The sequence below is a fragment of the Centruroides sculpturatus genome, unplaced genomic scaffold (genome assembly GCF_000671375.1).
Source record: "Centruroides sculpturatus isolate CEXI.00-Female unplaced genomic scaffold, Cexi_2.0 scaffold1116, whole genome shotgun sequence".
Taxonomy (NCBI): Eukaryota; Metazoa; Arthropoda; class Arachnida; order Scorpiones; family Buthidae; genus Centruroides; species Centruroides sculpturatus.
This window is the reverse complement of record NW_019385334.1, coordinates 219,835-247,789: the sequence shown is the minus strand read 5'-3', so window position 1 is coordinate 247,789 and position 27,955 is coordinate 219,835. Positions and strand designations below refer to the sequence as shown.

Below are 27,955 nucleotides of genomic sequence, written 5' to 3'. Positions count from 1 at the left end.
TCAGGAACCATGAAAAATTTCAACTTGGAGATGTTAAATCCCTGTGCTATTCATTGAGACTTACCAAATGCTTTGGTTTCTTTGAAATACAGAAGTTTTACTGTATTTAATCAACATTCTCTCACAAATGCAGTGTGCTTCAAGAAGAGAATATATCAAATTTCCTTATAGTCAAATCATTATTGAGCAAACACACACAAAATGTTTCATGTTATTAACAGAATTTTTCAGGAGACTTCTCAAACATTTGTAACTTTCCCAATGTACTAATCAATAAATTCAACAATAAAATTGATAAAAGCTGCAAGCTTCGTACAATTTTGTTTCTATGCAAAAATAATGATCAATTAACTATTTCCATGAACTACAATTTCCCTTAATATCTAATTATCAGTAAAATTTTTTATACTCTTAATAAATAATTGTTTTTCATCAAACAGAATTTGTACAAGCAATATATATTATACAACCATATTCTCAATATTAACATGTTCCATCAAATTTTTGTAGTAATGCACATCCAAGCTATTCAAATTATCTTTTTATACACTTTTGTTTCCTTAATGACAAATTTCAGGTATTTTTATGCTAATGTTTTAGCTTTGTTAACTAGCATCCATCCAGAAATTAGACTGAACTGGATGCATCCAGTTCAGTCTAATTTCTGGATGGATGCTAGTTAACAAAGCTAAAACATTAGCATAAAAATACCTGAAATTTGTCATTAAGGAAACAAAAGTGTATAAAAAGATAATTTGAATAGCTTGGATGTGCATTACTACAAAAATTTGATGGAACATGTTAATATTGAGAATATGGTTGTATAATATATATTGCTTGTACAAATTCTGTTTGATGAAAAACAATTATTTATTAAGAGTATAAAAAATTTTACTGATAATTAGATATTAAGGGAAATTGTAGTTCATGGAAATAGTTAATTGATCATTATTTTTGCATAGAAACAAAATTGTACGAAGCTTGCAGCTTTTATCAATTTTATTGTTGAATTTATTGATTAGTACATTGGGAAAGTTACAAATGTTTGAGAAGTCTCCTGAAAAATTCTGTTAATAACATGAAACATTTTGTGTGTGTTTGCTCAATAATGATTTGACTATAAGGAAATTTGATATATTCTCTTCTTGAAGCACACTGCATTTGTGAGAGAATGTTGATTAAATACAGTAAAACTTCTGTATTTCAAAGAAACCAAAGCATTTGGTAAGTCTCAATGAATAGCACAGGGATTTAACATCTCCAAGTTGAAATTTTTCATGGTTCCTGACACTGATTTCTGTTACTTTCAATTTCACTGAGTTGAATTTTAATATTTATTCTTTCTAAAGTGATCCTAATTATTGGATTTCCACAAAATTTTAAGACAGTTAGTTAGTTGTATCTACTCTTTAACACCAATTTTCAGACAACATTCCAGTCTAAAGTGAGCAGTATTCTCGCTTTAACTCAACAAGATGTACAGTACCTGTAAAATTGTTCAATTTCATTAGTTATATTGAACAGTTTGCTGAAAGGTGTTACACAGGCTGTTTAAAACAAAAAAAAAAAACTATCGAAGATTCTTTATATAATGTAACAGAGCTAAAAGTAGGAATCTATTCAGAATCTGCATTTTTATTTTTTTTACTCTATTATTCTCTAACTCAAATAGTCTGTAACTTGTAGTTTTTCCTGCCCTTCAAGTTCCGAGCTAGNTATACGCTGGAAGAGGAGATCGGATCGGAGGTCCGGATAGCGTAACTGGCAACGCATCTGCACGGTAAGCAGGAGTTGTGGGTTCGAGTCCCGCTCCGGGCCGATTTTTTCTCCCAGCGGTTCTAAATTATTTAAATTAATTAATTTATTTATAATTATTAATATTAATAAGAGATGGCGCCTAACGCTTACCTCTAGTGCCAAATTAATTACGTAATTTATTTAGTAATTAGCCTTAAAACTAGCCCGATGGATTTACGGCATATGTTTGGTGATTATCGTTCCAAACTTTTATTTGACCATTTTGACTTCGGTAAATTTTTTAAAACACTATTGGATGTTTTCTATGACATCAGCAGGTTTTTTGTTTTTTATTCAGTAGAATTTTTTCCCCATACCTTTTTTTCCGTCTCCCCATATTTTAATAGCATAAAAATCAAAAATATTGTGTTATATTTGAACAGATGTGGTAATTTAGCTCCCCTCCTGCTTCATATCAATATTCCCGAGATGTACATGAGAACTACCCAGGAAAGCTGACACAAGCTGTTCTCAAGGTCAACAAGTTTGTAAACAATGTAGACTGCACATGTAAAATTTCACGCCTTGTTAAATGAATGAATAACAATCTTTGCATCTATATTTTTCAAATAAAAAGCATTTATTTTAAATTATTTAAATTTTTTTAATATACTTTTTGTTAAAAAACACTTTTTGGAGGAGTTTTTATTTTGCAGGAATTATTTCCTGGCAATTTTTTTTTGGATGTTAGATTCGCATTTAAGTGGAAATAATTATTTCATATAAAAAATAAATTTTTTGTGGATTTTTGAGTGGCATTCAAATCAAAACAAATGTAGCAAATGAGGTAATCATACCCATCATAGATTCAACCAAATTCACAAAGGGAATGGCCAGGTAGTGACGTAGAAACATCTACGACAGATCACCCACTAATAAATTCCTGGGGTTGCTGCTCATTTAAATCTGATTCTGAATTCCTTGAGCAGTAGGCTTATGCCTTGCTAATGGTTCTAATGAGATTCTGACAATATACAGATTTGTTATATCAATAATAAAATTATGTTTAAGGAAGATTGGCTTGGACCTTCTCTACTGATCATTGTATTGTGGCAAGTCAACATGTTGAAGTTTACTATAAAATGATGTCTACTGTACATTATTATTTATTCTAAATAGAAATTATTTAAATTATAAAATGTAATGATACCTTGAGGGTTTTCATATGGAACAACAACACTCTGCCTTCCAGTGACAGGATCATCTACATATTGTGCAAATTCATGATCACATCGAATCAAATGTTGTGGTGCTGGATGTCCTGAAATAAACATCAATAAAATCTTTTATAACTGTTAATTACAAAACGTTTAAAATTTTAATTTATTAAAAATAATTACCATCGTTATTACTATTTGTGGGTGCAGAATGAATTAAACAACGCTTGACTACTTTTGTTAAGAATTCTGGTTTGCTAAATATAGGCATTACACGAATTTTTGATCCATCTGGTGGTGGATTTTTCAGTTTAACTCTCAATGAACATGCCACATTCATATCAACAAACAGTTTATCTTTAACTTCAGAGTACTAAATAAAAGAAATATATAAGTTTAAATAAATTTATTAAATTATTTAAAATGTTTAAAAAGTTTTATAACAATATACAACTTGATTAAGAATTGTTATAAATTGATTAAGAATGTTATATAACATTCTTAATCAATTTTTTTGTACATAATTCAACACAGTTTATAAGGGAGCTTACTTAATTCCTTTATTTTATTTAAGTACAACTAATTTTGATAAATTATGTACAACTAGTTCTGACAAACTCTCAAAATTATATGCTTCAAAATATTTAAGCATTTACATATATATACAAAAAAAATTTATTTCACAATTTCAAATTTCATATTATTGGATTGTTCGGAAAGTAAGTTTCTCTTTTTTACCATTAGACGGATTAGTCATATTTTTCCTGCCATTTTCATTCTAAACAGTATTATCATTATATATTTTGACAAAGATTATCTGTAAAAAGATTTGTTTGATTTTGTGGAATTGTTTTTTTTTTTTTTTTTTTTTTTGTGTCCCATCAAATATGAAAGATTGAAAGCAGCATTTTCAGCATATTTTGCTCTTTTATTACTGAAAAGGTAAGAATGCTGTTCAAGTGAAAAAAAAAATTGTGTGATGTGGATGGAAAAGATGTATTGGCAGGACGACACTGCCAAAACTGGTTTACAAAATTTCATTCCGGCAATTTCAATATTGAAGATGTACCATGTTCTGGATGGCCAGTTTAAGCCAATGAAAACAAAATAAACGTACTGATTGAAGCAAACTGCCAAATAACAACATGTGAAATCACTAAGAGATTAAATTTGTCAAATTGAACTGTTTATGAGTACTTGAAACAAATTGGTTTTGCTTCAAAACTTGATATATGGGTTCCACATATTCTTAAAGAGAAATGCTCTATTTGGTGGGATATTAAGGAAATTTTTTTTACCAGACAATTTAACAATTGATTCGAAAGTGTACCGCCATCGAGTAAACAAATTGAGTAATATCATCAAACAGAAAAGGCGGCCAGAATTGATCAACAAAACAGGTATAGTGTTTTACCACAATAATGTCAAATTTCACACAAGTTTGGTAACTTGTGTGAAATTTGACATTATATAACTTAGATGTTACAGAAACTGTTATAACTTAGATGGGACGTGCTATCACACCAACCATATTCACCAGATTGAGCACACTCAGATTATTACTTGTTCCGGTCTATACAAATTTTTCTTTAACTGTAAGACATTTTACTTGAAATGACAATGTCAAAAATCACTTGGATCAGTTTTTTGTAAGCAACAATCAAAACTCTTATGAATGTAAAATCATGCTACTACCAGAAATGATAAAAACAGGTATTTGACCAAAACGGTCGATATATAATTCAATAAAATATTTATTTATTATAAAAATATTGTGTTTTTTCCACAGAAAAAAAACAAACTTACTTTCCAAACAACCCAATATTTAATAAATGTAGCTGTAAAGCAAGTGTCAAAAATACAGACCATCCATTCTCGTATGACCACTGGTATTTTGACATACCTGAGTGCCCAAAAATCTGTTCTTATTAGCAATTTTTTTTTATTTTTGTTTTGTTACTTTTCAACTAAAAACGAATTGAATACTAACTGCCAAGAACATATAAATAGCAAAGACTGTAATAAATTATTTCAATATAGACTTTTACTTTAAATTCATATGTCAAACATTTACATTATTACTACATTGTTTTTGTATCAGCAGTATGATGTAGTATCAGTTTCAGTATCAGTTTGCACATGTTGTATTTTATGTTATAAAAATGTCTGTTATAAATTTATGCATAATGTACCAGTATAAGCATAAACTTCTAACAAAACTTTTCTTATTTTATAAAAATTGTGGAACCAATAATATTTGATCCTTTACTGATATCAATGTATCATCTTCATTATGCACACCCACATAAGAATGTGCTTGGTATTTGTTGCCATACTGTTTTTGCTTCAGTACATGTATTTGCAATCTTACTTCTAGTTATTGTCTGTTTATTATTTAATTGTTAATGTAACAACATAATCTTCAATATCTCTGCAAGAAAACAATGCAAGAGCTCCTATGGCATGTATATTATATTTTTACATCATATCAGGCTTGGATGTGCAAATGCCATCTAATGTGTGTTTATAATTATAATGTTCATAAATATAATATAAAATACTTCATATAAAACTATTATGCATATGCTGTCTTATCTTACAAAATGTGAGTGAACTGTAAGTTGATTTATTTTTAAATTGTAAAGTACCTTTCAACTGTTTATATTTGTTTTTAAATTTTTTCCATTTATTTATTTTTTAAATATTTATGTTCTTAAAATTCAAATGTTTTGAATCCATTCTTTGGTTTCACACAGCTTTAGAACACCAATGCAAACATACATTTGATTTAAATAACTATCATATGAGAACTGAAGGTGAAATTTAACATCTTGAAAAACATTTTCTCTAAAAAAATTAATTCCCTAACTGATTTAGTACTCTTATTTTGCATATTGAATGCTTTAAATTAAAAAAAAAAAAAATATGTTAATTATGAATCATACAAAAATTATTTTGCATAGTAAATAATTAACAATCAAAAGTATCTCTGAAATTCACAAAAATCATCTTGGTATAATGTTTTGAAACAATGTTTAAATGAAATTAATTAATTTGTATTAAATATAAGCACAAATATAATAAAGTTAACAGTGTTATAATATATAAATCCTATTTTCTAATACTATATAAATCATATAAGAACAATTTAAGAATATTAAGAGAAAATACTTACAACACAGTTACTATTTTTGTTCTCTTCAGACTGAAATGAAATATCAAATCCATATGGTCCTTCCCAATTAGTGCTGGTAATTGAATAGAAAGGAGAAAAATTTAATCTTCATAAAATTTGAAATAAAAGTGTGATAATTTAAGTTATATACAGTTAACCTATCCCATGTTGAAATTTTTTCCATTGCATGTCGCTCCACATTGAATTTTGTCAATGTTAAGCCTAACAAAATTTCCACGTTTCAGAAAAAAAAAATAATAATAATAATCTTGGCTATTGTATCATCCAAAATTATTTGTTTTTATTTTGCACAAACAAAACAGACATATTAATAAATGAAAAAAACAAAAAAATTTATATTTTGGAAGTTAGTTTTAATATAAAAATTATGCCAACTAGCAACATCTAGGGTCAAAAATGTCCTGATGCAGAAACAAGATATTGTGGGTTCACAGATCAAGGTTTCAACCCAAGATATGTCGGGAATACCAAGGAATAGGTTAAAACAAACCAAATAAAGTTAATTCTCACATTAAAACAAATTTTGCTGTTGCCCTGGCAAAACACAATCATCCCAGGGTTAATTTTTATGCAATAGAGTGAACAAAACTTTTATCAGACTTTGTTAAACTGAACTGTAAATTACTTTTATAACCCCTAAGAAACAACTATTTCCAATAATGGTTGCTTTTTACACTTTTCAATGTAAGCAATAAAAAGTGGAAGTGTAATAAATGTTCCATTTTGATTACAATACATTTTCTTCTCCTAGTAAGCAAAGATGGGTTCACCTCTGATAGTATGCAAAAAATGTATTAACACCACTCCTCTAACAAAACATTATAAGCAAATTCACATACCACATATCACTGACAAATAATAAACCTCCAATTGTAGAACAATTGAAATGTTTGGTTTTAGCAGATCATTCTATTGTACTAAGAGAATAAAGTTAAGTTTAAGGCTGACCACCTATTTAAATGAATATGGTCCCATGCAAACATGCGAGCTTGCATATAGTGCTTTGAAAATAATTTAGAACAATTTCATTGGATGGCAATTTTACAAAAATTGGCAAATTTAATCTTCATAAAATTTTGGATGACAATTATAAAAATTTTCATCCAACAAAATTCTACAATTGAAACTTTTGCAAAGATTTGTCATCAGGGGAGGCTACAAAACTCTACATTTACCAACACATTTTCCTCAGTATATATAAAGCCTGAAAATTCCCAAGTAGTAAAAATGGAAAGAAAAATGAAAATGTCTGTACGATCAGCCAGTTCCAATTTTAACTTTGTAATTTTAACTGGATATTTTTCGGTGTTTTTTAACTCCTTAGTCTCCATTGACGTATATATACGTCAAGCCTACATAGCGTTACGAAAAACGTGGTCCTTAAGGCCATTTTTGAAAAAAAAATTTTTTTTTTTGAATTTTTGAAATGTTTTTTAGGTCCCCAAATTTTTTCAAAATTTTTTGCCCGCGCGAAAAAATTTTATCGCGATTTTAATTAGCCTTTAATAAGGCTCAATTAAGGCTCAGTTGTTTTTTAATGGAAGTTTTTTATCAAATTTATTTCATGGTTCCTAAGTTGTAGTGCACGGATATTCATTCGGTAAAGTTATTTAAAGTTAGTTTCTGATGTCAAAAACGACCTCCAATGGTTTTTTAATTTTTTTAATATAAAATTAATTAATTAGGAGGGGTCAGAAATCGCAATAAAAGTTTGAATTTTTTTAAAATATTTAAAAATTTCCGTGTCGCTTATATTCACCCTACTTTAAACCCTTGTCCTCCCGAGACGTCTGAGAATGTCCCGGGAAATCTGACTCCAGCTGTGTTCAAGGTCACCCAGCTGTGTAAACAATGACTCATCGGTGTTAAATTTCACAGAAAGGAGAAACAAAGGAAAATAAAATTTGAAGGTTTTTCTTCAAAATTATCGCATTTCTTTCGTTTTTTTTTGGTTTTAAGTATTTTTAATGTATTTTAATATTAATCTTATATCAATTTAATTAATGATCGGGAATGAAGGAGTTAAAGAAATGTTTTTAAATTTGACAGCTAAGCAGCCTAAAAAGACAGGTCAAGTTGTCAATTGTTTGTATTCTAGATCAAAAATAAGAAGTGAATAAATGGTGATTACCAATTTCAGACAGACTACGTCTTCAAATTAATTTTCAATTTAGAACAATTTGTTTTTGTAAATAAATTTCATTTTATTTAACTTTATTTCATAAGTTAATTCAAAATATTAAAATTTAGAGATTTTGTTTGCCTATTATTCCTCAACTCCCTAAATTATAAAACCCTGACCTTGATCTTTTAGGATCAAGGTCAGAGTTGTATAATTTAGTTGTTAATATGAATTTTCAATAAAGCAAATTAACCACTGTTCCCTTAGCAATTCATATTAATGCGAGTTGACTGTATATTAATAATTAAATTCATGTTAAGGAAAACACACATTAAATGGCTAAAAACATAAATAAAAACAGGTATTTAAATAGGTTTTGTAGTTTCAGAAATTTATAATAAAAAAAAAAAAAAGAAAGCTGTATTTAGCAACTTGGTGGACTAAAATTGTAATTTAAAATACTTTGCTAAAATGACTAGTAATTTTTTTTTTAATCTGACCTTGCTATAATATTCCCAACTAGTTTAATTTGTAAAATTTTTAATTTTTATTTTCTAAAGAAAATATTTATCTGTTTTGCACTTTGTATTTATAATTTATTACTTATGCCTACGAATTTACTGCTAATAATGACTTCTTGTATTTGTTTAATATTTATTGTGAAATTAACAATGCTTATGATTTGTGTGTTTACTTTATTTAATTTTTGTTTTGCCTATACAAAAGGAAATATAATTTGTACTATTAAATAAATGAAAAGATGTTGGGTTTATTTATGTTTCTTTTAGTTAAACTTCTTTCAAATTAAATAATAAATTAAACAACTTATTCTGTAATTCAAAAACTTTTTAAGATAAATGCTTTAAATATGTAAAAATAACACTCAAACCAAAACTTAAAAATTTAGAACAGCTTAAACAAGTTGAAATTTACTATTTTTTTCTATTTTTACTATTATTTAGTGAATTTTACTATCACTGAAATTTACTATTATAAAATTTACTATACCATATATTGTCAATCCCTTTATGTTTGAATCTAAAATACTTCTGCTGAAGAAGAGTTTAATTTCCATTGTTATATGAATTTTATATGTATTTTACGATTTTCAAATTGATAACACTCTCCCTTATTTAATTTGTCAACTATAAACTCTTCTTTACTATATTTAAATATTAAATAAAAAGATATCTTTATAATTATTGTAAATGTACAATTTGCTGTACTTACGTAGCTGGAATATCATTAACTTGATCTGAATTTAATACTACATTTGGATTACAATTTTCCTCTGTTATTGGATTCTAAAAGCAAATAAAAATTTAAATTATTACAAAATAAAAAATTTTTACTCAACCATTTTTTGAATATATAAATCCACTAAAATAAATTTTAAAATCACAGAGTACAAATTTCAAATTTAAAACTTGTCATCTTACAATGAAAGATTTAACTTTCAAATAATCTTTTAATAATAAATAATGAAATAGTAGATATGTCATACTAACCTTGTATAGCTTTGCAGTTACTACTGAAATTTAAAAAAATAAATTCTGAAGATAGAACGGTCAAAAATCATTAGCAAAAGCATTAGAGACCTGAACGGTCAAAAATCGGAATTGCACCAGAAAAACTTGTAAAACACCTGAGGAAGACCCTAGAAGTGGGTCAAAAACATTTGTGTTACATTTTTAAATAGTAACTGCAAAGCTATACAAGGTTAGTACAACATATCTGTAATTATCACTTTGTTTACTGGATGGATTTGAGTGAAATAGTATTCAAATATTATCAATCAATACTTATTGGCTATCCAATAAAGCAGAATATTTTCATATGGGTATTTTACTATTATTCTTTTAATTTTCATCAAGAAATCTCAATGTGTAATTGTAGAATGTAATTCTGCAATATCTTGCCACTGTCACTTAAAAAATTAGGACAAATTTGGCACTGAAAAGTATTATGATATTTCCTCAATTCTAAAATGAAATATGCATTTGGAATAAAAATTTTAAACTTTTCTTATGGAGGGAAAAGTTTTTAAATAAATAATTTTAAGTTTAGTTAANTTGGCTATCCAATAAAGCAGAATATTTTCATATGGGTATTTTACTATTATTCTTTTAATTTTCATCAAGAAATCTCAATGTGTAATTGTAGAATGTAATTCTGCAATATCTTGCCACTGTCACTTAAAAAATTAGGACAAATTTGGCACTGAAAAGTATTATGATATTTCCTCAATTCTAAAATGAAAAGATTATTTTAAAATATTTCCTTTTTATAAAAAAAAAAAAAACAGGAAATATTTTTAAATAATCAATTTTATTAAATCTTGTTAAATAGTAATAATTTATAAAAATAATACAAATCAAAAACCTGAAATCACATACCACACTACTCATGACTGCTGATTGCTATTTTAAAATTGTAAATGTAAGACACATCTTTATTTCAAACAAGTAGAAATTGGTATATAATAATAATAATTTTAATTTTAAAGCACATCTTAGAATCAAGGAGACAAGGTATATTATGATACTAATGAGAATGTGACTAATCTTAATTAGTGTCATGAGTAAGAAATTTAAATGCAAATAAAACTTTGTTAGTACATTTAGTAACATGGAAAATAATAACTATTTTTCAAATGAAATAGTTTTAGTAATGCATTATATAAATGACAATCTAACTTTAAATTGATTAATAAAACTAATCAAGGTTGAATAGTTTTAAATTTACATTAAGATTCAATAAAACCAAATTGTTAAATAAATCAAATATATCTTATATTAAACTTACATTTTGTTGTAAATCATCATATATTTCTGTATCATTTGGAAGATTATCATTTAATATTTGTGTTATATCTTCAAGTGATAAGTTGTTCAGTCTATAAAAATATGATAATTAGAACATTTGTAATTATATTCTAAATCATTGCTTATTATGAAAAACAAATTGAAAAGACTTTTTATTTTAGAAACAACTGACTCCCATAAAGTCATCTTCAACTTAAATACATTACAAAACAATAAATGAAACAAAAATTTTAAATGTAAGGAACAGGCACTTTGGAATTTGAAATACATCATCCTAAATAAATGAATATAAAATCATTAATATGAACTTACAATTTATATGCATATAATTAAAATGTAAATGAATAGCAATTATAATCCAATAGAAATACCATTTTATTAGTCCATACTTCATAAAAGCAGAATGCAGTGATTAGTATATTGTTGTCTTTCTATAAAGTAGTGAATAGACAACAAAATAATTTGCTTATATACAGACAAATCATAAGCTCACATATTTCTTAAGAAAAACTCAAGAGTTCAGTAGCCCAGGCCACCCCCTAGTGTGTGTATAAATCAGGACTTCTTAAACTATGGGTTGCAACCCCAAATAGGGTCGTGAGATTTTAATGCAAAATATTGAAAATAATTTGTGAAAGTTTGAAAATGGCATGCTTTGTGTCATAGGATTCGTGAATTGTGCTTTGTGTCACTTCTGGTGCAGCGAGACAATGATTCAGCAACACTGATTGTTGTGTGAAATAGTGTAGTGTTGTTGCTTTTCAGTGTATTCAGTTGTCTATGTTCCACTGTAACACAAGAGTGAACTGTGGTAGTACACCATTATTGTTTTTGCAAATTTGTAAATATCTTTATTTTATATTTTTTGGGTTGTGAAAAAAATCACATTCATAAATGGGGTTGTGAATAAAAAATGTTTAAGAAGCCCTGGTATAAATAATAAATTCATATCAATGGGGAATGTTTTCCCTTCCCTTGGGAGGAATTCCCCTCCATGGGGAAGAGGATTAAGGATTACCCCTCCCTCATGGAGGAGGATAATCCTTAACCCTCTCATATGGAAAAGGCATTCTAGCACAGTGTTTTTCAACCTGTGGGTCGCGACCCCCAATGGGGTTGCAAAGCCTTACACAGGGGGTCGCGGGTAAAAAAAAAGACAAGTGTTTGTAGGTCCTACACTACAATAAAAAACCTACAATTTCGTTGAGAAGGCTGGGCCTGTTTATTTTACAGTACAATTGGATTTTTGATTGATATTTAGGTCTCAACAGAAAGAGAATCAAAGATGTAGTTTTTAAAATCACTAATATAGTTTTAATATGGCCTTGGGAGGTCAGCAAAATTTTTTAACTTGTAAAGGGGTCGCGTATTCAAGAAGGTTGAAAAACACTGTTCTAGCAGCAGCAGTGTCATTCCGTAGTATTAATAATAAATTCATATCAATAATAAATTCCTATTACAAATAATAATAATTTATTGTTAATTTAAAATCATTGCTAGGGCACCCCTGGTGGGTGTTTTAGGCATAATGTTACAGATATACTGATATGTGATCAATGACTTATATTATTAGATATATATACATATACATACATACACCGCGGGTGATCACAGTTAACGAACATAATCCATTCCAAGACTTTATTGTAAAACGAGAAGGCACTGAGGTCAGCGTTATGTGTGCGTTTTTCTTTAATCGCTAGTACTTTTGACGAACTTATAGTCGTCGTCATCAGGCAAATTACCGAAAGAATTAAACAGAAATAATCCGATTTGGAATAGAACGCTTAAATTTAAGATTAAACTTTAGTCAAAGTCGTTAGGAACATGATAGAAATATTCAAAAATGTTCGAAAAACGAACGAGCAGAAAGCTCCATGATGTGCGATTACGCGCATGCACAGATCTAGACATATACATTCTGGAGAATGCTAATTATTACTTAATTGCTTGTATAGTGTGACCCATACACTGGGCAGCTCAAGAGTTGGAATGTTGCACGTGTCCAAGGTAGTAGTAAGAAGAGACTCCCATATGAAAACGATTATTCGATCCTTACAGCTCTTGAGCATAACCGCTTGGGACCATAGTGAGTTGTAACCCTGCTCAAGTACTTTTCTTGCGAGCTCGGTGGTGTGTCTACCCCTCGCAACATCGTTTTGGTGCTCTTCTAGTCGGCTGGCAAGCATTCTAGTAGTGGCCCCGACATATCTTGCATTTACTCCCGTTGTAAGGTTTTCCAGAGGTACAGCATAGACCCCCGACTTCTCAAGCGTGGAAAATTTGTCCCTATCATTACAAATGAGTTTGCGTAGGTTTGGAAGTGGGGTTAGTGGTAGTATAAGGCCGTGCTGCTTAAAGATTCTGCAGATACGTATAGAGAGGGGTCCCAGGTATGGCAACGATGTTTGTACCATTGAAAATTCTCTTTTGCTGCATAATGTGGTACTTGGAAACAGTGATTTCTTTACCATATTGAGCACGTGCGTAAATTTTGCACGTGAAAAGCCAGCAGTGCGTACCCCCAAACTTATGTTGTCTAACTCCATGTTTACCAGCTCTTGCGAAGATGATAGTAAGTAAGCCCTTCTAACGAGAGCGGCAATGGCAGCATTGACATATCGAGAAGGCTGAAAGGCCTCTGCTGGTATAATGTGTGGAGCTATGCTGGACTTGTGATGAACCGAGAATTGTAGTCCTTCCGAAGATTTACATATGTGCAGGTCTAAGAACATTATTGCTGCATCGCTTTCTTTCTCCCAAGAGAAATTGATGGAAGGATATATGCTTGACAGTTGCTGCATAAAGATGAGGAACATCTCATCTGTGTCTACCCACGCTATGAGGATGTCGTCAACGTAACGCAAATACAGCCTCGGATAGTGGATGGCAAGCGGGGAATTGAATGTTCTGTGCTCGATCTCTCTCATAATAAGTTCTGCTAGGATAGCAGATAAAGGGGAGCCCATAGGAACCCCTTGCTTTTGTAAATAGATTTTCTGGTTGAAACGGAAGTAATTACACTCGGTGACAAAGTTGAGCGCATCTCATAAATCAAGCACCTGTTGGATGTTAAAGCCCTTTCTTAGAAGTAGAGAATTAGCCAGCATTACTGCCTCAAATGTTGGTACTGAGGGATATAAAGATACTACATCCAGCTTGTAAAAGGTGTAGGCGTCTGGCCGTAGTGTACCAATACTTGAAGTGATGGTGGATTTAGCAATTACAGAAGAGGGAGTAACATATGGAGAATTTGGAACTAATGCGCGAAGGAATTTAGCAAGCACTTTTTCTAAATAATAGGTTGGGTGAGACCGTTTGTTTACTAGCGGACGTAACAGCCAGTTTGTCTTATGGGTTTTTGGTTGAAAGAACAACCTAGGACACGTAACATTAGAGGGGGGATCGAGCGACCCAGTTAGGGTTGAGGAAATACCTGGTAAGGTGATGATTCTTCTTGCCTTTCTTAATACCGTCGGAGTAGGGTCCTCACTCATTTCCGAGGAATGCGACTGTGTTAAAAATTCATTGGCCTTGATGAGAAAGTCATTCTCTCTGCACAGCACAAACCTCCAGTCCTTGTCAGAGACTAGAAGTCTCAAGTTGGTTCTGGCAAGGAAGTGTTCTACTGTTCGCACACATAACGCTGACCTCAGTGCCTTCTCTTTTTACAATATAGTATTTTGGCGTGATCATCAGCATATTGATCATTCCAAGACTACAAGACTATGTTCGTTATCCAAATTGTTCGTTAACAGATTGATTTACTATAGATTTTTGTAGGAATTTGATTAATTCATTCTGGAGATTCCAAAAAATAAAAATATTATATACTTTCTTACTATGTTTATTTACATGTATTAAACTAAAAGCAATCTTTCCATTTTTTCATGGATGGCACATCTCTTTTTCAGATGTGCCTTTTGTTACTCATTTGTCTGAGGTCTTTGATTGGGTCTTTTTGATTATATCTTTCTTAGCTAAGATTGCACCTACTGTAGACCAGTTGAAGTCATATTGCCTAGCATCATCAGACATCATCTGTCCATTCTCTACCTTGCCTATTATCTCTTGCTTAGTCTCTATAGTAAACACAGTTCTTTACACTCCACTCTTTAGGCCCCATAATATTATCAGTTTTTTAAATAAAAAGTTCAGAAAAGCACTTAAAAAATTCAGAGAACAGAAATCAACCAGTGCAAAAAAGGGTTATGCATACAACTATGAAAGTCTCATTCCATAAACCATTCAGAGATGCCATTAAAATATAGTTTATAAATCTTAAACGCAGTGTCGCTTCTTCTTGGGTTTGTTCTGTCAGGTTTTCATTATCCAAACATGTGTTTTTTGTCCAAACATAAAAATATTTCACAAAAGTTTTCATTGTCCGATTTGTTTGCCATCTAAACTATTTGTTAACCATAAATATGCTGCACTAACCTTATAATGCTTTGCAGTTATTTTGGCACATAACACTGTAAGGAACCAAGTCTGAGCTTTATTTTTATTTTACTTTTATTTTGCTTTCATTATATTTTGTTTGGGGCTTATGTTTAGTTAAGACGAAGGTTTCCTCACCATTCACCTTAGTAACTTAAAACTAGAAGAAAAACCAACTCACCGACGAAAGAAAAGCGCCGTAGAAAAACTCGCGCACACTTGCGCTTCCCAAGTGGAAAAAAGTAAGTCCGCACCGAGAAAAAGGGGGGAAGACCCCACAACCCAGTTAGGAATCGCTAAACCTTAAAAGAATAAAGCATCCCGATAATTGTTAAAAAGAATAATGTAAAAGGTTAGCGAAGTATTGTCGGAAAATAATCTGCCAGATAAACAAGAAAAATTTAATGTTACAGATAAGTATGTAAATGAGGAGAGTGAGCTCATTCAGAATTGTGACGTCACCTCACACTATAAAGCCTCTAACTCAAGTGAAAACGAACGAGGTGAATTCCTGATAGCAACGAGCTTTGGTGAGCTTCGTAGCAGTGAACGAGAGAGGTGTCCGATAGGATTTTGAAGTTATTCGATTTGTGGATCGACGATTATAGAAAGTCTTGAGAGTTTGAGGAAATAGGTTCCTAGTATATTGAGGTGACGATTAGGATCTTTAATTTATAAGAATTATTGTTTATAAGTTAATTCTTTGATTTTGTCGAATTCCAAAGGGGAATAGAATTAAGTTAGAAATAGATTGATTTGAGTTTGTCGGATTGATTCTTGTTGAATTTCATTGAATAAATTATTGTTTGAATTTTACTAAATACTGTATATAGTTTATTACTAGAAGTTTAATTAAATATTTGATTTTGTTATTGACAAACTTTGTCATTATTTAATTCGGTGCACGCTTAAAGTCCAGGCCTGGCACACTAACGCGAATCCGCGTAAAGTACCCGTTAGGGAACGGCTATTTCCGGCACACAGTAGTGTCGATAATCGTTGGAAAGTCGGAAAAATAATATAGTACTTTACAACACAAATGGTCTCAGTCCACCCTTCAACCTTCTTCAGGTGGACCAAAACCATTTGTGTTATGTTCCAAAATAACTGCAAAGCATTATAAGGTTAGTGCAGCATATTTATGTTTAACACTTTGTTTATTGGATGGATTTTATTCATTAACCAATCATATACTGTATAGAAAACATGAAAAGTATAAGAAATGCCTGTAAGAAAATGAATTGTCTAATTTATCTATTGGATTAATTCTTAATCCTTATAGACAGATAATTTTCTTTTTCTCCCATAAAATTTAATAAATTTTCATTATAGATGTAATGTAGAATTAGTCAGATGAAGAATTATTTTAAGAACCTTAAACCTATAATACAGGTATACCTCGCCTTACGTCAGTAATTGGTTCCAGGAGAGGCAACATAAGTCAAATTTGCTTGTCTCCGAATCTACTTGTCACTAGGCTAAACCATACATTACCATTCCCGGTTCTGTATTTTATTTATTAATGCATTTTTAATAATATATGGTTAATAAGGATCTATTCTAAGCTTACAAATAAATAAATTTTAGTTTTTAATAGAGTACGGAAAAAAGTCATCTAAATTTACGAATGCATTTACTGTAAATACAGTACATACTTGTAAATGTATATATTTTAATATGATTTTATGTGCTTTAAATGCTTTTCAAGTGATATTACGACTTCAATATTTGTGGCGGACAGATGTAAAGTCGAATAAAATGACAAACTTGATTTTTATTTTTCCATATACTTTTTTGACAAACGATGTATAATCAGGAATGACATAAGTCAAGGTATACCTGTACTTCTATATTATAAATGTAAGTTATTCTCAATAAATACCAATTAATTTTTTTACATGTGTAGTGTGTCCATTTAAACATCTGTTCAGGGACAAAAGAGATCTTTCCAGCATAGCATGAGAGTACACATGTGATGCATGCTTGTTCCAGCAATAAAATAATCAAAGGGAATAAATTTAAGACAACTTAGCATAACAAAAATCTCTAATTGTAAAGGATAAAGACAATATTACAGAAAACAGGATAAAAAAAAAAGCTTTTTTCGTTAGAGAACATATTCAAGATAACTGCCTTAAGCAGCAATAATAACAAGGAGATGGCCAGACATTCCAGTCTCCAATTCAAACAAAACTTGGTGAGGATGTAGTCCTAAACACAAACTTGTCCAAATAATATGATCACCTTTTCAAGTGTTTCCAAAAAATAGGTCTCTGAAAATTGAGTGATTAACTTATAAGTCTGGAAGTTCCACAACTCATAACAGGAATAGCTGAGTGAATAAAGGTGATAGGCACCAGAACTACAGGTTATGTATGGGTTTAGTCCATTTTAATTTTATTTGTTTTTTAATGTAATATAATTATTTTATTATTTTACTGTATCATAGTCACAGCTTTTTTTTAACCTGTTAAATGTTATGGACAATTCTTTCATGTGCTCATGTTTGTTACACTTCAAATATAACAACAAATTCAACAATACCATCATATCTGAAAATAAATATAAAGAAATAAAAATTTTATTTAATGTCGTAAAAGAGTTAAATCTACAGACACTTCTTTTTTTGCTAAACAGGAAATGACATAAAATAATATTAAAAATTCTTGATAAGTTTTAAACACGAGGAATAATAATGCTAATAATCCAATAAAATAATAAAATAATTATGTTACATGTTAAAAAAATAAAACTGCAAAGAATCAAACTCATATCCTGTAATTCCAATGACTAGCACCTTGTGCACTCTACTATCCCTGTTCCAAGGAAGAGACATGGAACTTCCAGACTTATAACTTAATCACTCAATTTTCAGATGTCCATTTTTTTGGAAATGCTTGAGAAATAAGTCCTCTTATTTGGACAAGGAACGGTGTGTTATATGGCTACATGCTCATCAAGTTTTGTTCAAATCAGAGACCCAAATGTCTGGCCCTCTCCTTGTAAGATGTAGACCAGTGTTTCTCAACGGGGGCGATATCGCCCCCATGTGGGCGTTTTTCCATGTTGAGGGGGCGATTAGTAACAATTTATATTTTGGGGGAACAAAAAACAATTTTCTGGGCGATATAGTAAATCATTATAGTAAGAATAATTAGATATTTTATTTGTTATATTGTACAATAATTAAATAAATAACATTATACTAGTCACTAGTCTATTCAATGCAGTACGAATTTGGCATTAGCCTTGGCCCTCGGTGTCGGAATTTTGAAGTGAAGGGGGCGATACTACCTAATGGTTCTATTGAAGGGGGAGACGATTCGTTGGAGATTGAGAAACACTGATGTAGACAACCAAGCACAGCATGTTGGATGACACTTAGCATTCCTAGTTTCACAAGCCTTTTATATGCATATGTCTACAGTTTGCCAACATCCTATGGCACTTCTGAATATGCATCATATACAAATGTTTTTAGGTGACTCAACAAGAAAAAATATAGAGAGGTAAAATCTGGGAAACATAATGACCATGAAACAAGGTAATGTTGTCCTATCCAGCAATTGACATGCATCTGTCCAGGAATGAGGTTACTACACCATGATGGTACTAAACCCACTGTAGTTGTATCAATGGCAAATCATCTACTGTCAGATGTTCAAATATCAATCACTATTCAAGGTGCCATCAATGAATACAGGACCAAAAAGCTGCTCACTCCAAATTTTCCACCAAATATTTAGATTAAAATGCACTTGGTGTCATGCATTTTGCATGCAAAGTGGAGTGCACACAACCCAGTAATGCACATTGTGACAGTTATACACTTCTTTCCAGAAAAATAGTACATAAAGTTAGTCCATAAAATGTGCTGAAAGACTTGTAGTTTGTCATGCTGTAAATTTATCATGTTGAAAGTCAAATCACTGTGTAGCATCCTCTGCATATTGTGCTGCTGCTATTATCCTGTAGAATGGGTACATCATGAAAATGGAATATCCAGTATATTTGCATCCATTTCAATCCACAGCCTTAGGTAATCAATGCTGGAAAGATCTCTCTTTCCTCTGGATAATGTTTAAGAGCATTCTGTATACAGAACAATGCAATTACTGATAAATGTTACTCACCTATTTGAAGAATCTACATCTGTCCACAAACATCCAAAATTTCCTTCAGATAAAAAAAAATTTTCATCTGCTGAATCCATTTTTAGAGAACTAAAATATAAATAAGGAAATAAAACTAACTCAAAACACTTTTTGGCATAAACATTTTCATTCTACGTTAGAAAGTTACAATTTTATATAAATAACACATTATTTACAGCCGGCAAAGCCAAAAAGACAATTATCACATCATTTTTGGTGAATCACAAATGATAAATCCTGTTAAAATGCAATAAAAATTTGTTTCAATAGAAATAATTCTGTATTTTCCATGCAGAAATCTTAACTATCATTATGATTTGTCAGTGTTGTGCTATATGGAATAATGTATTGTTATCCTTGTTTCTGATTGTGACAGAAAAAAGAACATGTGCAGATATCATATGAGATGGAACATGATATTTGTATCATATCTAGGTTATGCTATTAGTTTTAGAAATTGCTTTGTTATAGCCTAAACAATTTATTTTACTCAAAAGTGTTCTCAGTGACCCCAATAGATGAAATTTTTTTATTATATTGTGGCAACTATGGACTGATTCCAAAGTGCATTTTACAGAATCATTCATCTTTCCTAAGATGTTTATGCTCATGATTTCCATAATATTCAACACATCAAGAGATGTTAGTACATATCATCAGATATAAGAAAGTAGCAGCTCTTACTAAGGAAAATGTATACTCAGCATACCTATGTTCTGTTGGATTTATCATCCTCTGCTATTCTGAACAGTTGGCCAAAATGCATTCAATCACAATCTGCTGAATTATATTAAGCTACAATATGGCTACTATTAATAATTACGTAATATGTAATTTTGCCTAGAGGTAAACAGTTATGCAGCCATCTCTTGATAAATTAAATAATTAAATTTTTAATTTAGAATTTTCTGGAAGAAAAGCCTTGGCATTGAGCTGGACTCAAACCCATAATTCCCACTTACTGTGCAGATGCAAGTAGTCAGGAATTGTGTTATCCAAACCTCCGTCTGATATTCATCTCCAGAACTATTAACTGTTTATATGTGTGTGTATATTTGTGCATACATACATACTATATATATATATACACACACACACAGTAACACCCGAGTTACATAAGTAATAGGGACCATAAATCTTTATGTAACTCAAATTTTACAGAGTCTAATTTGTAAATTGCTTAAGTGTAACTGCATAATTAATAACTCAATACTATGACAGCCATTAACAAACCTTTAAATCTGATAACAAATAAAATTTAATAAAATATCCAACAAACAACTTTACCAAAGGTCTGCTTCAGATTTGAGAACAAACCATATTCCAGAATCAGAATGATTAGAACAGAATGTTTTTAAAACATTAATTTTAAACATTTGGAACATAGCACAAACAACAGAAACTTAACAGTAGCAAATATGTGAATTCAACATATTTGCCACTGTTCAACATAAGGCAACCCATATGTATTGTACATATTATAGCTGGCATAATAGATACCAAGCCAGTTTACAAAAGGTCCTAATTGATATATACAAAATGCAAAGGACAAATCTGATGATCTTAGAACCCCAGGTGTTTAGAGTGTTCTGGTGATGGACAACAGGTTTCAGAGAGATTTGGTGTACTGTACATTGGTTCCACCAAACGTTCCATTCAAAAAAAGGTATGGGAATACAAGGGGTATCAACAAAAGGCACACCACCAACCCGAAAGTGTATGCTGACCTACCTAACACCAGACTAATAGAACAGTCTTTTCATATTAACCATATTAGGGCCTGGAGGTCCTAGAAATATACAAAGCCTGACAGGCAAGTGCATCAATTTTAAGGACGGTAATACATTATCATATGCCTGGCAATACTTGTGTGAGGAACCTGGCAATGATAACGCAAATTGACTTTATATTATTTGTTCTTAGACTAGATCCTCAAATAATATATACATACTAGCAGGTAAGCCTGGTGCTTCCTGGGCAAAAAATAAAAACAAACATTAAGATTAGCTAATTTCATATGTCTAATCCTTCTATTGTATTATATTGTAAAATTTGATTTACATAACTATAAAGGTTATCTTACATAACTAATTTTATCCGTTTTCACCAGGTGCAAGAATTAGATCCTCCTTCTTCCAAGGCTAAATAGAGAATTATTAGATGGGTCTAAAAATATATTTGATTTCCTGCAAAAAATACAAAAAAAAAAAATCTAAAATAGTACAGTAGAAGCAGAGTTCTTCAGGGTAAGCTTTAACCCTCTCCCCCTCCCCACAAGGGGAATTTCCAAAAATTCTTTCTTAGTGTGCATTCTCATGGGTGTACCAAATTTCAACTTTCAATTCCTAACTGTTTGGGCTCTCTGCTTATTATCATCATTAACCCATCTTGATTATTATTATAAGATGGGTTGCCTTATATATATATATAATGTTAAATTCACTTATTTGCCACTGTTAAGTTTCTATTTGTGTTATATGTTCCAAATGTTTAAAATTAATGTTTTAAAAACGTTCTGTTCTAACCATTCTGATTTTAGAATTTGGTTGGTTCTCAAACATGAAGCAGATCTTGGGTAAGGTCAAAATCGTTTATAGATGTTTTATAAAATGTTTTCTGTTACTGGATTTAAAGGTTTGTTAATGGTTGTCATTAGTTCCAGTAATTGAGTTAGAAGATATCTACAATACTGTACATATATTATTTATGATTTTTTTGTATAAAAGAATTGTTTATGAGAAAGAGTGCCTGATATACTTGCGTACATGTTTACAATTAAATCAAAAAGCAAAAGATTAGCAGAGCAATACAGTAATAAATCAACACAGTGCAAAAGAAAGGAAGAGAGAGAATAAATATTTGAAATAGAGTAATTCTTTGTTAAATTACATATTGTTCTACTCAGATTTTTTTCCAATTTTTGAGATATACAGTGGTGCCTCGTACTTAATCCATTCCAGGTGCACGTCCATTAAGTGAAAAGTCTGTTATATGAAATGCATTTTCCCATAGAAATACATGTTAAAACATATAATTCATTCCGCAGCATAAAATAACCGCACTGTACCATAAAAAATGAAAATGGAGCAGTCACCAATTATTCCGGGTAGTCAGATGTGAGGAGGAGGTGGAGGAACACTTTCTTCACACATTCATACAGATACAGACTTTTTACACATTGCAGCGGGTCTTTTTTTATTGTTTTTTAATTGGATTCAGATTCAGGAGAGGCTACCGGAGCTTGCAGGGTCATCTCCTCTTGTTCCATCCTTTGTTTTTTCCCTGCTGGCTTCTTGAAAAACATGTCCAAGGTGGTCTATTTCTCTCTCTTCAACACCTGTCAGAAATGATGGGCAAAGGTGTCATTGTAGATATCATTGATCCTGTTGGCCTCAGCTCTGGATAATGAGTGTTGGTAAACTCCTGAACCTCTCCCCATTTGACAAGGAAGTTTTTGTCAACTTTCACTCCTGATGATTTCTTGCTTTGTTTCAATTGAAATCACCTTTCTGCTTTTTTAGAAGCCATGATTTGCACAACACTTGAACATATGTAAATACCTGCACTGAGGTGATGTACATAATAAACAAGGGAGCGAGCCGAATCCCAACAGGAGCTCTGTTCTTCAGATATACTAATAATATATTCTAATAATACTAATATACAGTAGAGCGTCGTTTATCTGAAGGTTGGTTATCCAAAACATCGGTTATCCGAAGGAATTCCAGTTGACAAATTTAAATTTTCACCAGAGCTGTGGCGCTGTAATCTTTGGCTATGTCTTCGGCTACTCAAATATTTTACTTTTTTGATACTAAATTAACTTCTGAAGTATAATTTTTTATTGTTTTCATATTTTTCAATATATTTATTTTCTTTGTACAAAATTAAAAAATAATTTTTAACGATACAATAGTCTTCGTTAGGCTTAACATCAACGAAAATTCAACACGAAGCGACATGCAACTAAGAAAAATTTCAACACGGGATAAATTAATGTATTTTTTCATACATAATTGGTTATCCGAACAACCCCAGTCCCCAATTGATTCGGATAAACGACGCTCTACTGTATTATAAAAATAGCAGATTGTCATTGGCAACGGCAAAAGAGTGGAAACATCATTCGCACTTGTTCTCAGAAAGACCGTTGTTCGCATCACGTAACTGCTAAACGGAAAGTCCGTTGTTCGAGTCACATAACGGCCAAACAAAGTCCGTTGTTCGCAGCATCTGTTATTCGAGGCGTACGTTATGCGAGGCACCACTGTACATTTTACATAACTGCGAATTTATGCAAGTTGCTTGTTATATAACTCAAGTTATTACGGTATATGTTACCGCTAAAGCTCGAAACTCGTTAATTAATGTGTACATTACCTAGCTAATCTGCAGATTAACTAGGATGATCCATTAAAGTTGCTAAAATTGTTCTATTTCTCAAATTACCTAGGTAATGTGCAGATTATCTAGGTAATCTGCAAATTACCTACTAGGCACTCAGTAAAGTGAAAATAAGATCTTTGCTGAAACAACAGCAATGTTTCTGTACACTTAAATTAACATAATGTTCTTTATTTAATTTTCGATATCTAAAGAATCGAGTTAATACAATCAAACAATCGACAAATTAGTTGATAAAATCAATCATCAACCAATTAAAAAACATACAAAAAATCGATTTAAAATATTAATACAATTAGGGAAATTATTATATAGATAACCACCTATGGAATTTCGGGACTGAGTATCTATCTGAACAGGGGGACCGAGACGACTTCAACAATACCCTACTTTTGGACCGGAGACAAAAAATAATAAAGTTATCATATTTTTTCTGGTAATCACATGATATAATTGTGCAGTTAATGTTACCTATGGTGAGTAAAATAACGGCTCATCTCTGATTCCAGCAAACAGAAGAAAGGAAACAGTGGGGACGCACGTTCTGTCCTAACCTAACCTATTTTAATAAATTACCATGATTGGTGACACTTTGAATTTCATAGCAATTGGTTTCTGCGACAAGCACACCTATTTGTGGTACAGTACATTTATTTGTGGCAAAGATCTTATTTTCACTTTACCGAGTGCCTAGTAGGTAATGTGCGGATTACCTAGATACTCTGCACATTATCTAGGTAATTTGAGTAATGGAACAATTTTCACAACTTTAATGGATCACGCTAGTTAATCCGCAGATTAGCTAGGTAATCTGCATATTAACGAGTTTCGAGCTTTAGCGGTAACATATACACAAACATCATATTTACTACAAATAAAAATAATCATTGTTGGTACATAGTTAATGCATATATGAATTTGTACATATAATGTCTTTATGAAAATTTCTCTATTTAAACTAGCATTGTTGCAATCCATAAAACTCATCATCATTTTTGGTAACTTGTCACCTTCCCAGTCCACATTAAGCCAAATTTGCAGAACTATACTGTACAGTACTTCCAATTTAATAAGCAAGATCTATTTCCTAAAATGGAGTTCCCACGTGGTTGCCTTTATCAGCCATTTTAAAACTTATCACGAAAGATGTCTAATTCAAAGTTTTTAGTATTCCACTCAACTCATTATCTTATTCTCTACTTCATGTATTTTAATGATGTTTTGTTTGCATGGAAGAACATCCATCAAAAATTATTTATAGTTGAAAGCTTTTATCCTTAATGTATCTAGTCAATCTCTTTCACTACTGAGCAGGAAGATCATCACCAATCTATTTCCTTTTCAGACTTCTCATGTTAAAAATGTTATATAATATAAACATTTTTAACTTGTAACATATTAATATGTTTAAATTATTATATTAAAAATGTTCATATTTATTAGTAATATAAAAATAACTCATATACAGTAAAACCTCATTTAATGCTACCTCAATTAACACTGATTCAATATAATACAGTGTGCTTGAAGTCTAAAAAAAAAGCTCAAAATTTACGCTGATTTAAATTATTGAGGCATTTCATTGATTTGTATATAATACAATTAACCCCAAACATGAACCAATCAGCAAAAAGGTGGCAATTTGACATAGCACTGTATTTTACTTAAATCTATGTTTGTGTGGTGCAATTTTGGAAAAAATATATCATCATGGATGCCATAGGCAATATCGATTTTGCTTGGCAAAAATTAACTGATATATGCACAAACAAAGTGTGGAAGAAGTTATGGCTGGAAGTATCCAAGAATTCTCAATGAGAAGAGCCTATCACTGTATTGTTAAGTTGATAATTTGGTCAACCTAATTAATACAGCAGGACTAGATGTAGACAAGCAGGATATTGAAAAGTTACCGCAGGTTTCTGGTGAGAGCCTTACTAACTAACAACAATCGTCAAGAATTGGCAGAACAAGGAATTCATGTAAAACTGGAAAATAGTGATTCTGAATATAGCTAAACACCAACCAGATGCCGAAATTCTATCGGGCTAGTGTAAGGCTAATTATTAAATGAATTATGTAACCAATTTGGCTCTAGAAATAAACGTTAGGCTCCATTTAGTGTTTATTTATAATTATTAATGTTAATAAGAGATGGCACCTAACGCTTACCTCTAGAGCCAAATTTGGTTACGTAATCTATACTAATATTATAAAAAGGTAATGTTTGTAAGTTTGTATGTAGCGGGTAATCTCCGAAACTACTCATCCAATTTCAAAAATTCTTTCACCAATATTTAGAATGGAACTTCAGGGTGGACATAGGCTGTATATTATTCATTAAACATTCATATAAATTAAAAGATATCATCTAGAGTTAAGGCTTTTATGTCCAACAGATGGTGCTACAAGTACAATGACCTAAGTTTGCTTTTCTGTGAGGCATTATGCTTTTCTGTGGGGATAAACTAAAGCAGATCATCATCTATCTATCTATATAAATAAAAATGTAATGTTCGTTTGTTCTACCGATTCCTTTGAAATTTTGACACAACACTGCATTCGAATACGCACTTGTTTTTATATAATATACATGTTGAAATTCCCCCCACTGGGGGAGATGGACGGGATTAAGGCTTACCATAAAGAACTCTGCTTCTATTTATACTATTTTAGATGTGGTTTTTTGCATTTTTGATTGTGTTTTAATAGGGTAAGTCAAGAGAATGTACACTAAAAAGGGATTTTTCGAAAAATTTTCCCCCACGGGAGAAGTGTTATACATTTATAATAGATACATTTTGAGCCACAACAACGTGTGGCAGGGTCTGTTAGTTCATTTAGTAATTAGCCTTAAACTAGCCCGACAGAATTTCGGCATTTGGTTGGTGTTTAGCTATATTATGTATCGGGTTTAGCAATGTTTGTAGTGATTCTGAAAACGAAGAACCCAAAGAATTTCTCTACAGATTTCTTTAGTAAAAGTTTGGTAACAATCAGTGCTTTTTTTGGGAAAAAAAAAGGTGGTGGAATGCTCATCTCATTACTAAAAATATATTACATGCATCGTACACAAGATTCAGCACACAAGCAGGAGCAGGACTGTCTTAATAATTTTGTTGCCTATCTTCTATGCTGAACAGAGTGATTCAATGTGGACCCCAAACATCAGATTTTCAAAAATTCTCTTAAAACTTTTAAAATATATCGAAAAAAGGTGGTGGAATGCCATTCCATTGCGTTCTATGACAAAAAAAGTGCTGGTAACAATAACCAAAATTATTGATCAAATTGTAGTAAATGATCCAAATTTTGAAAGGAGTGCAACGAGGCATTTTGGATGCAATCTCCCACTACTGACATTTGCTTAAGGAAAGAGAAAGAAAGCAACAAATGAAACTACACGACTTCATTGCAAAAAAAAAAAAAAAACAAGAATTTCAGAAGAGCCAGGACCAAACCTTAAAAGAAATTCCAGGATATTCTATTGTAAATTCTAACATTTTCAATCTACACAGGAGATCTGAGAATTTTTTAAAGAATTCTCATTTATACGTTTTTTCAAATAATTCTTAAAAACATTCCATTTCCACATTCCAATTTAGAGAATCCCAAGGAAGATCTGTGTGGATTAAAAACGTTAGAATTTACAATAGAATATCCTGGAATTTCTTTTAAGGTTCAGTTCTTTGCTATTTTTTATGATATATTCCAGGCTTGCAGAGTTTGAGCCAGGATCTTGATCACAAAAATGAACTTTACATTTCTGTGTGCATATGTTTGTGTGTTATTTATCATATATTATTATGCAAATTAATATAAAAATAACTTAAAATTAAATGTTGGTACATAGTTAATGC

At 31.0% G+C, this 27,955-nt stretch overlaps 1 protein-coding gene across 5 annotated transcripts in view; it reads right to left on the bottom strand.

Moving 5' to 3' along the window:
• The window catches only part of LOC111637766 (cellular tumor antigen p53-like), a 74,440-nt gene that overhangs the window by 34,062 nt on the left and 12,423 nt on the right, over window positions 1–27,955 (bottom strand). For 4 of the 5 annotated variants that reach the window (XM_023383341.1, XM_023383340.1, XM_023383338.1 and 1 more), the window contains exons 2-7: window positions 19,671–19,760; window positions 11,078–11,168; window positions 9,503–9,576; window positions 6,130–6,202; window positions 3,138–3,327; window positions 2,948–3,058 (exon numbers count right to left, since the gene is read on the bottom strand). In XM_023383341.1, coding sequence (XP_023239109.1) covers window positions 2,948–3,058; window positions 3,138–3,327; window positions 6,130–6,202; window positions 9,503–9,576; window positions 11,078–11,168; window positions 19,671–19,750 — 619 coding nt within the window. In that variant the 5' untranslated portion in view covers window positions 19,751–19,760. Of the gene's footprint in view, window positions 1–2,947; window positions 3,059–3,137; window positions 3,328–6,129; window positions 6,203–9,502; window positions 9,577–11,077; window positions 11,169–19,670; window positions 19,761–20,978; window positions 21,107–27,955 lie in introns of those variants that run through there. The other variant, XM_023383336.1, reaches the window with a different exon arrangement.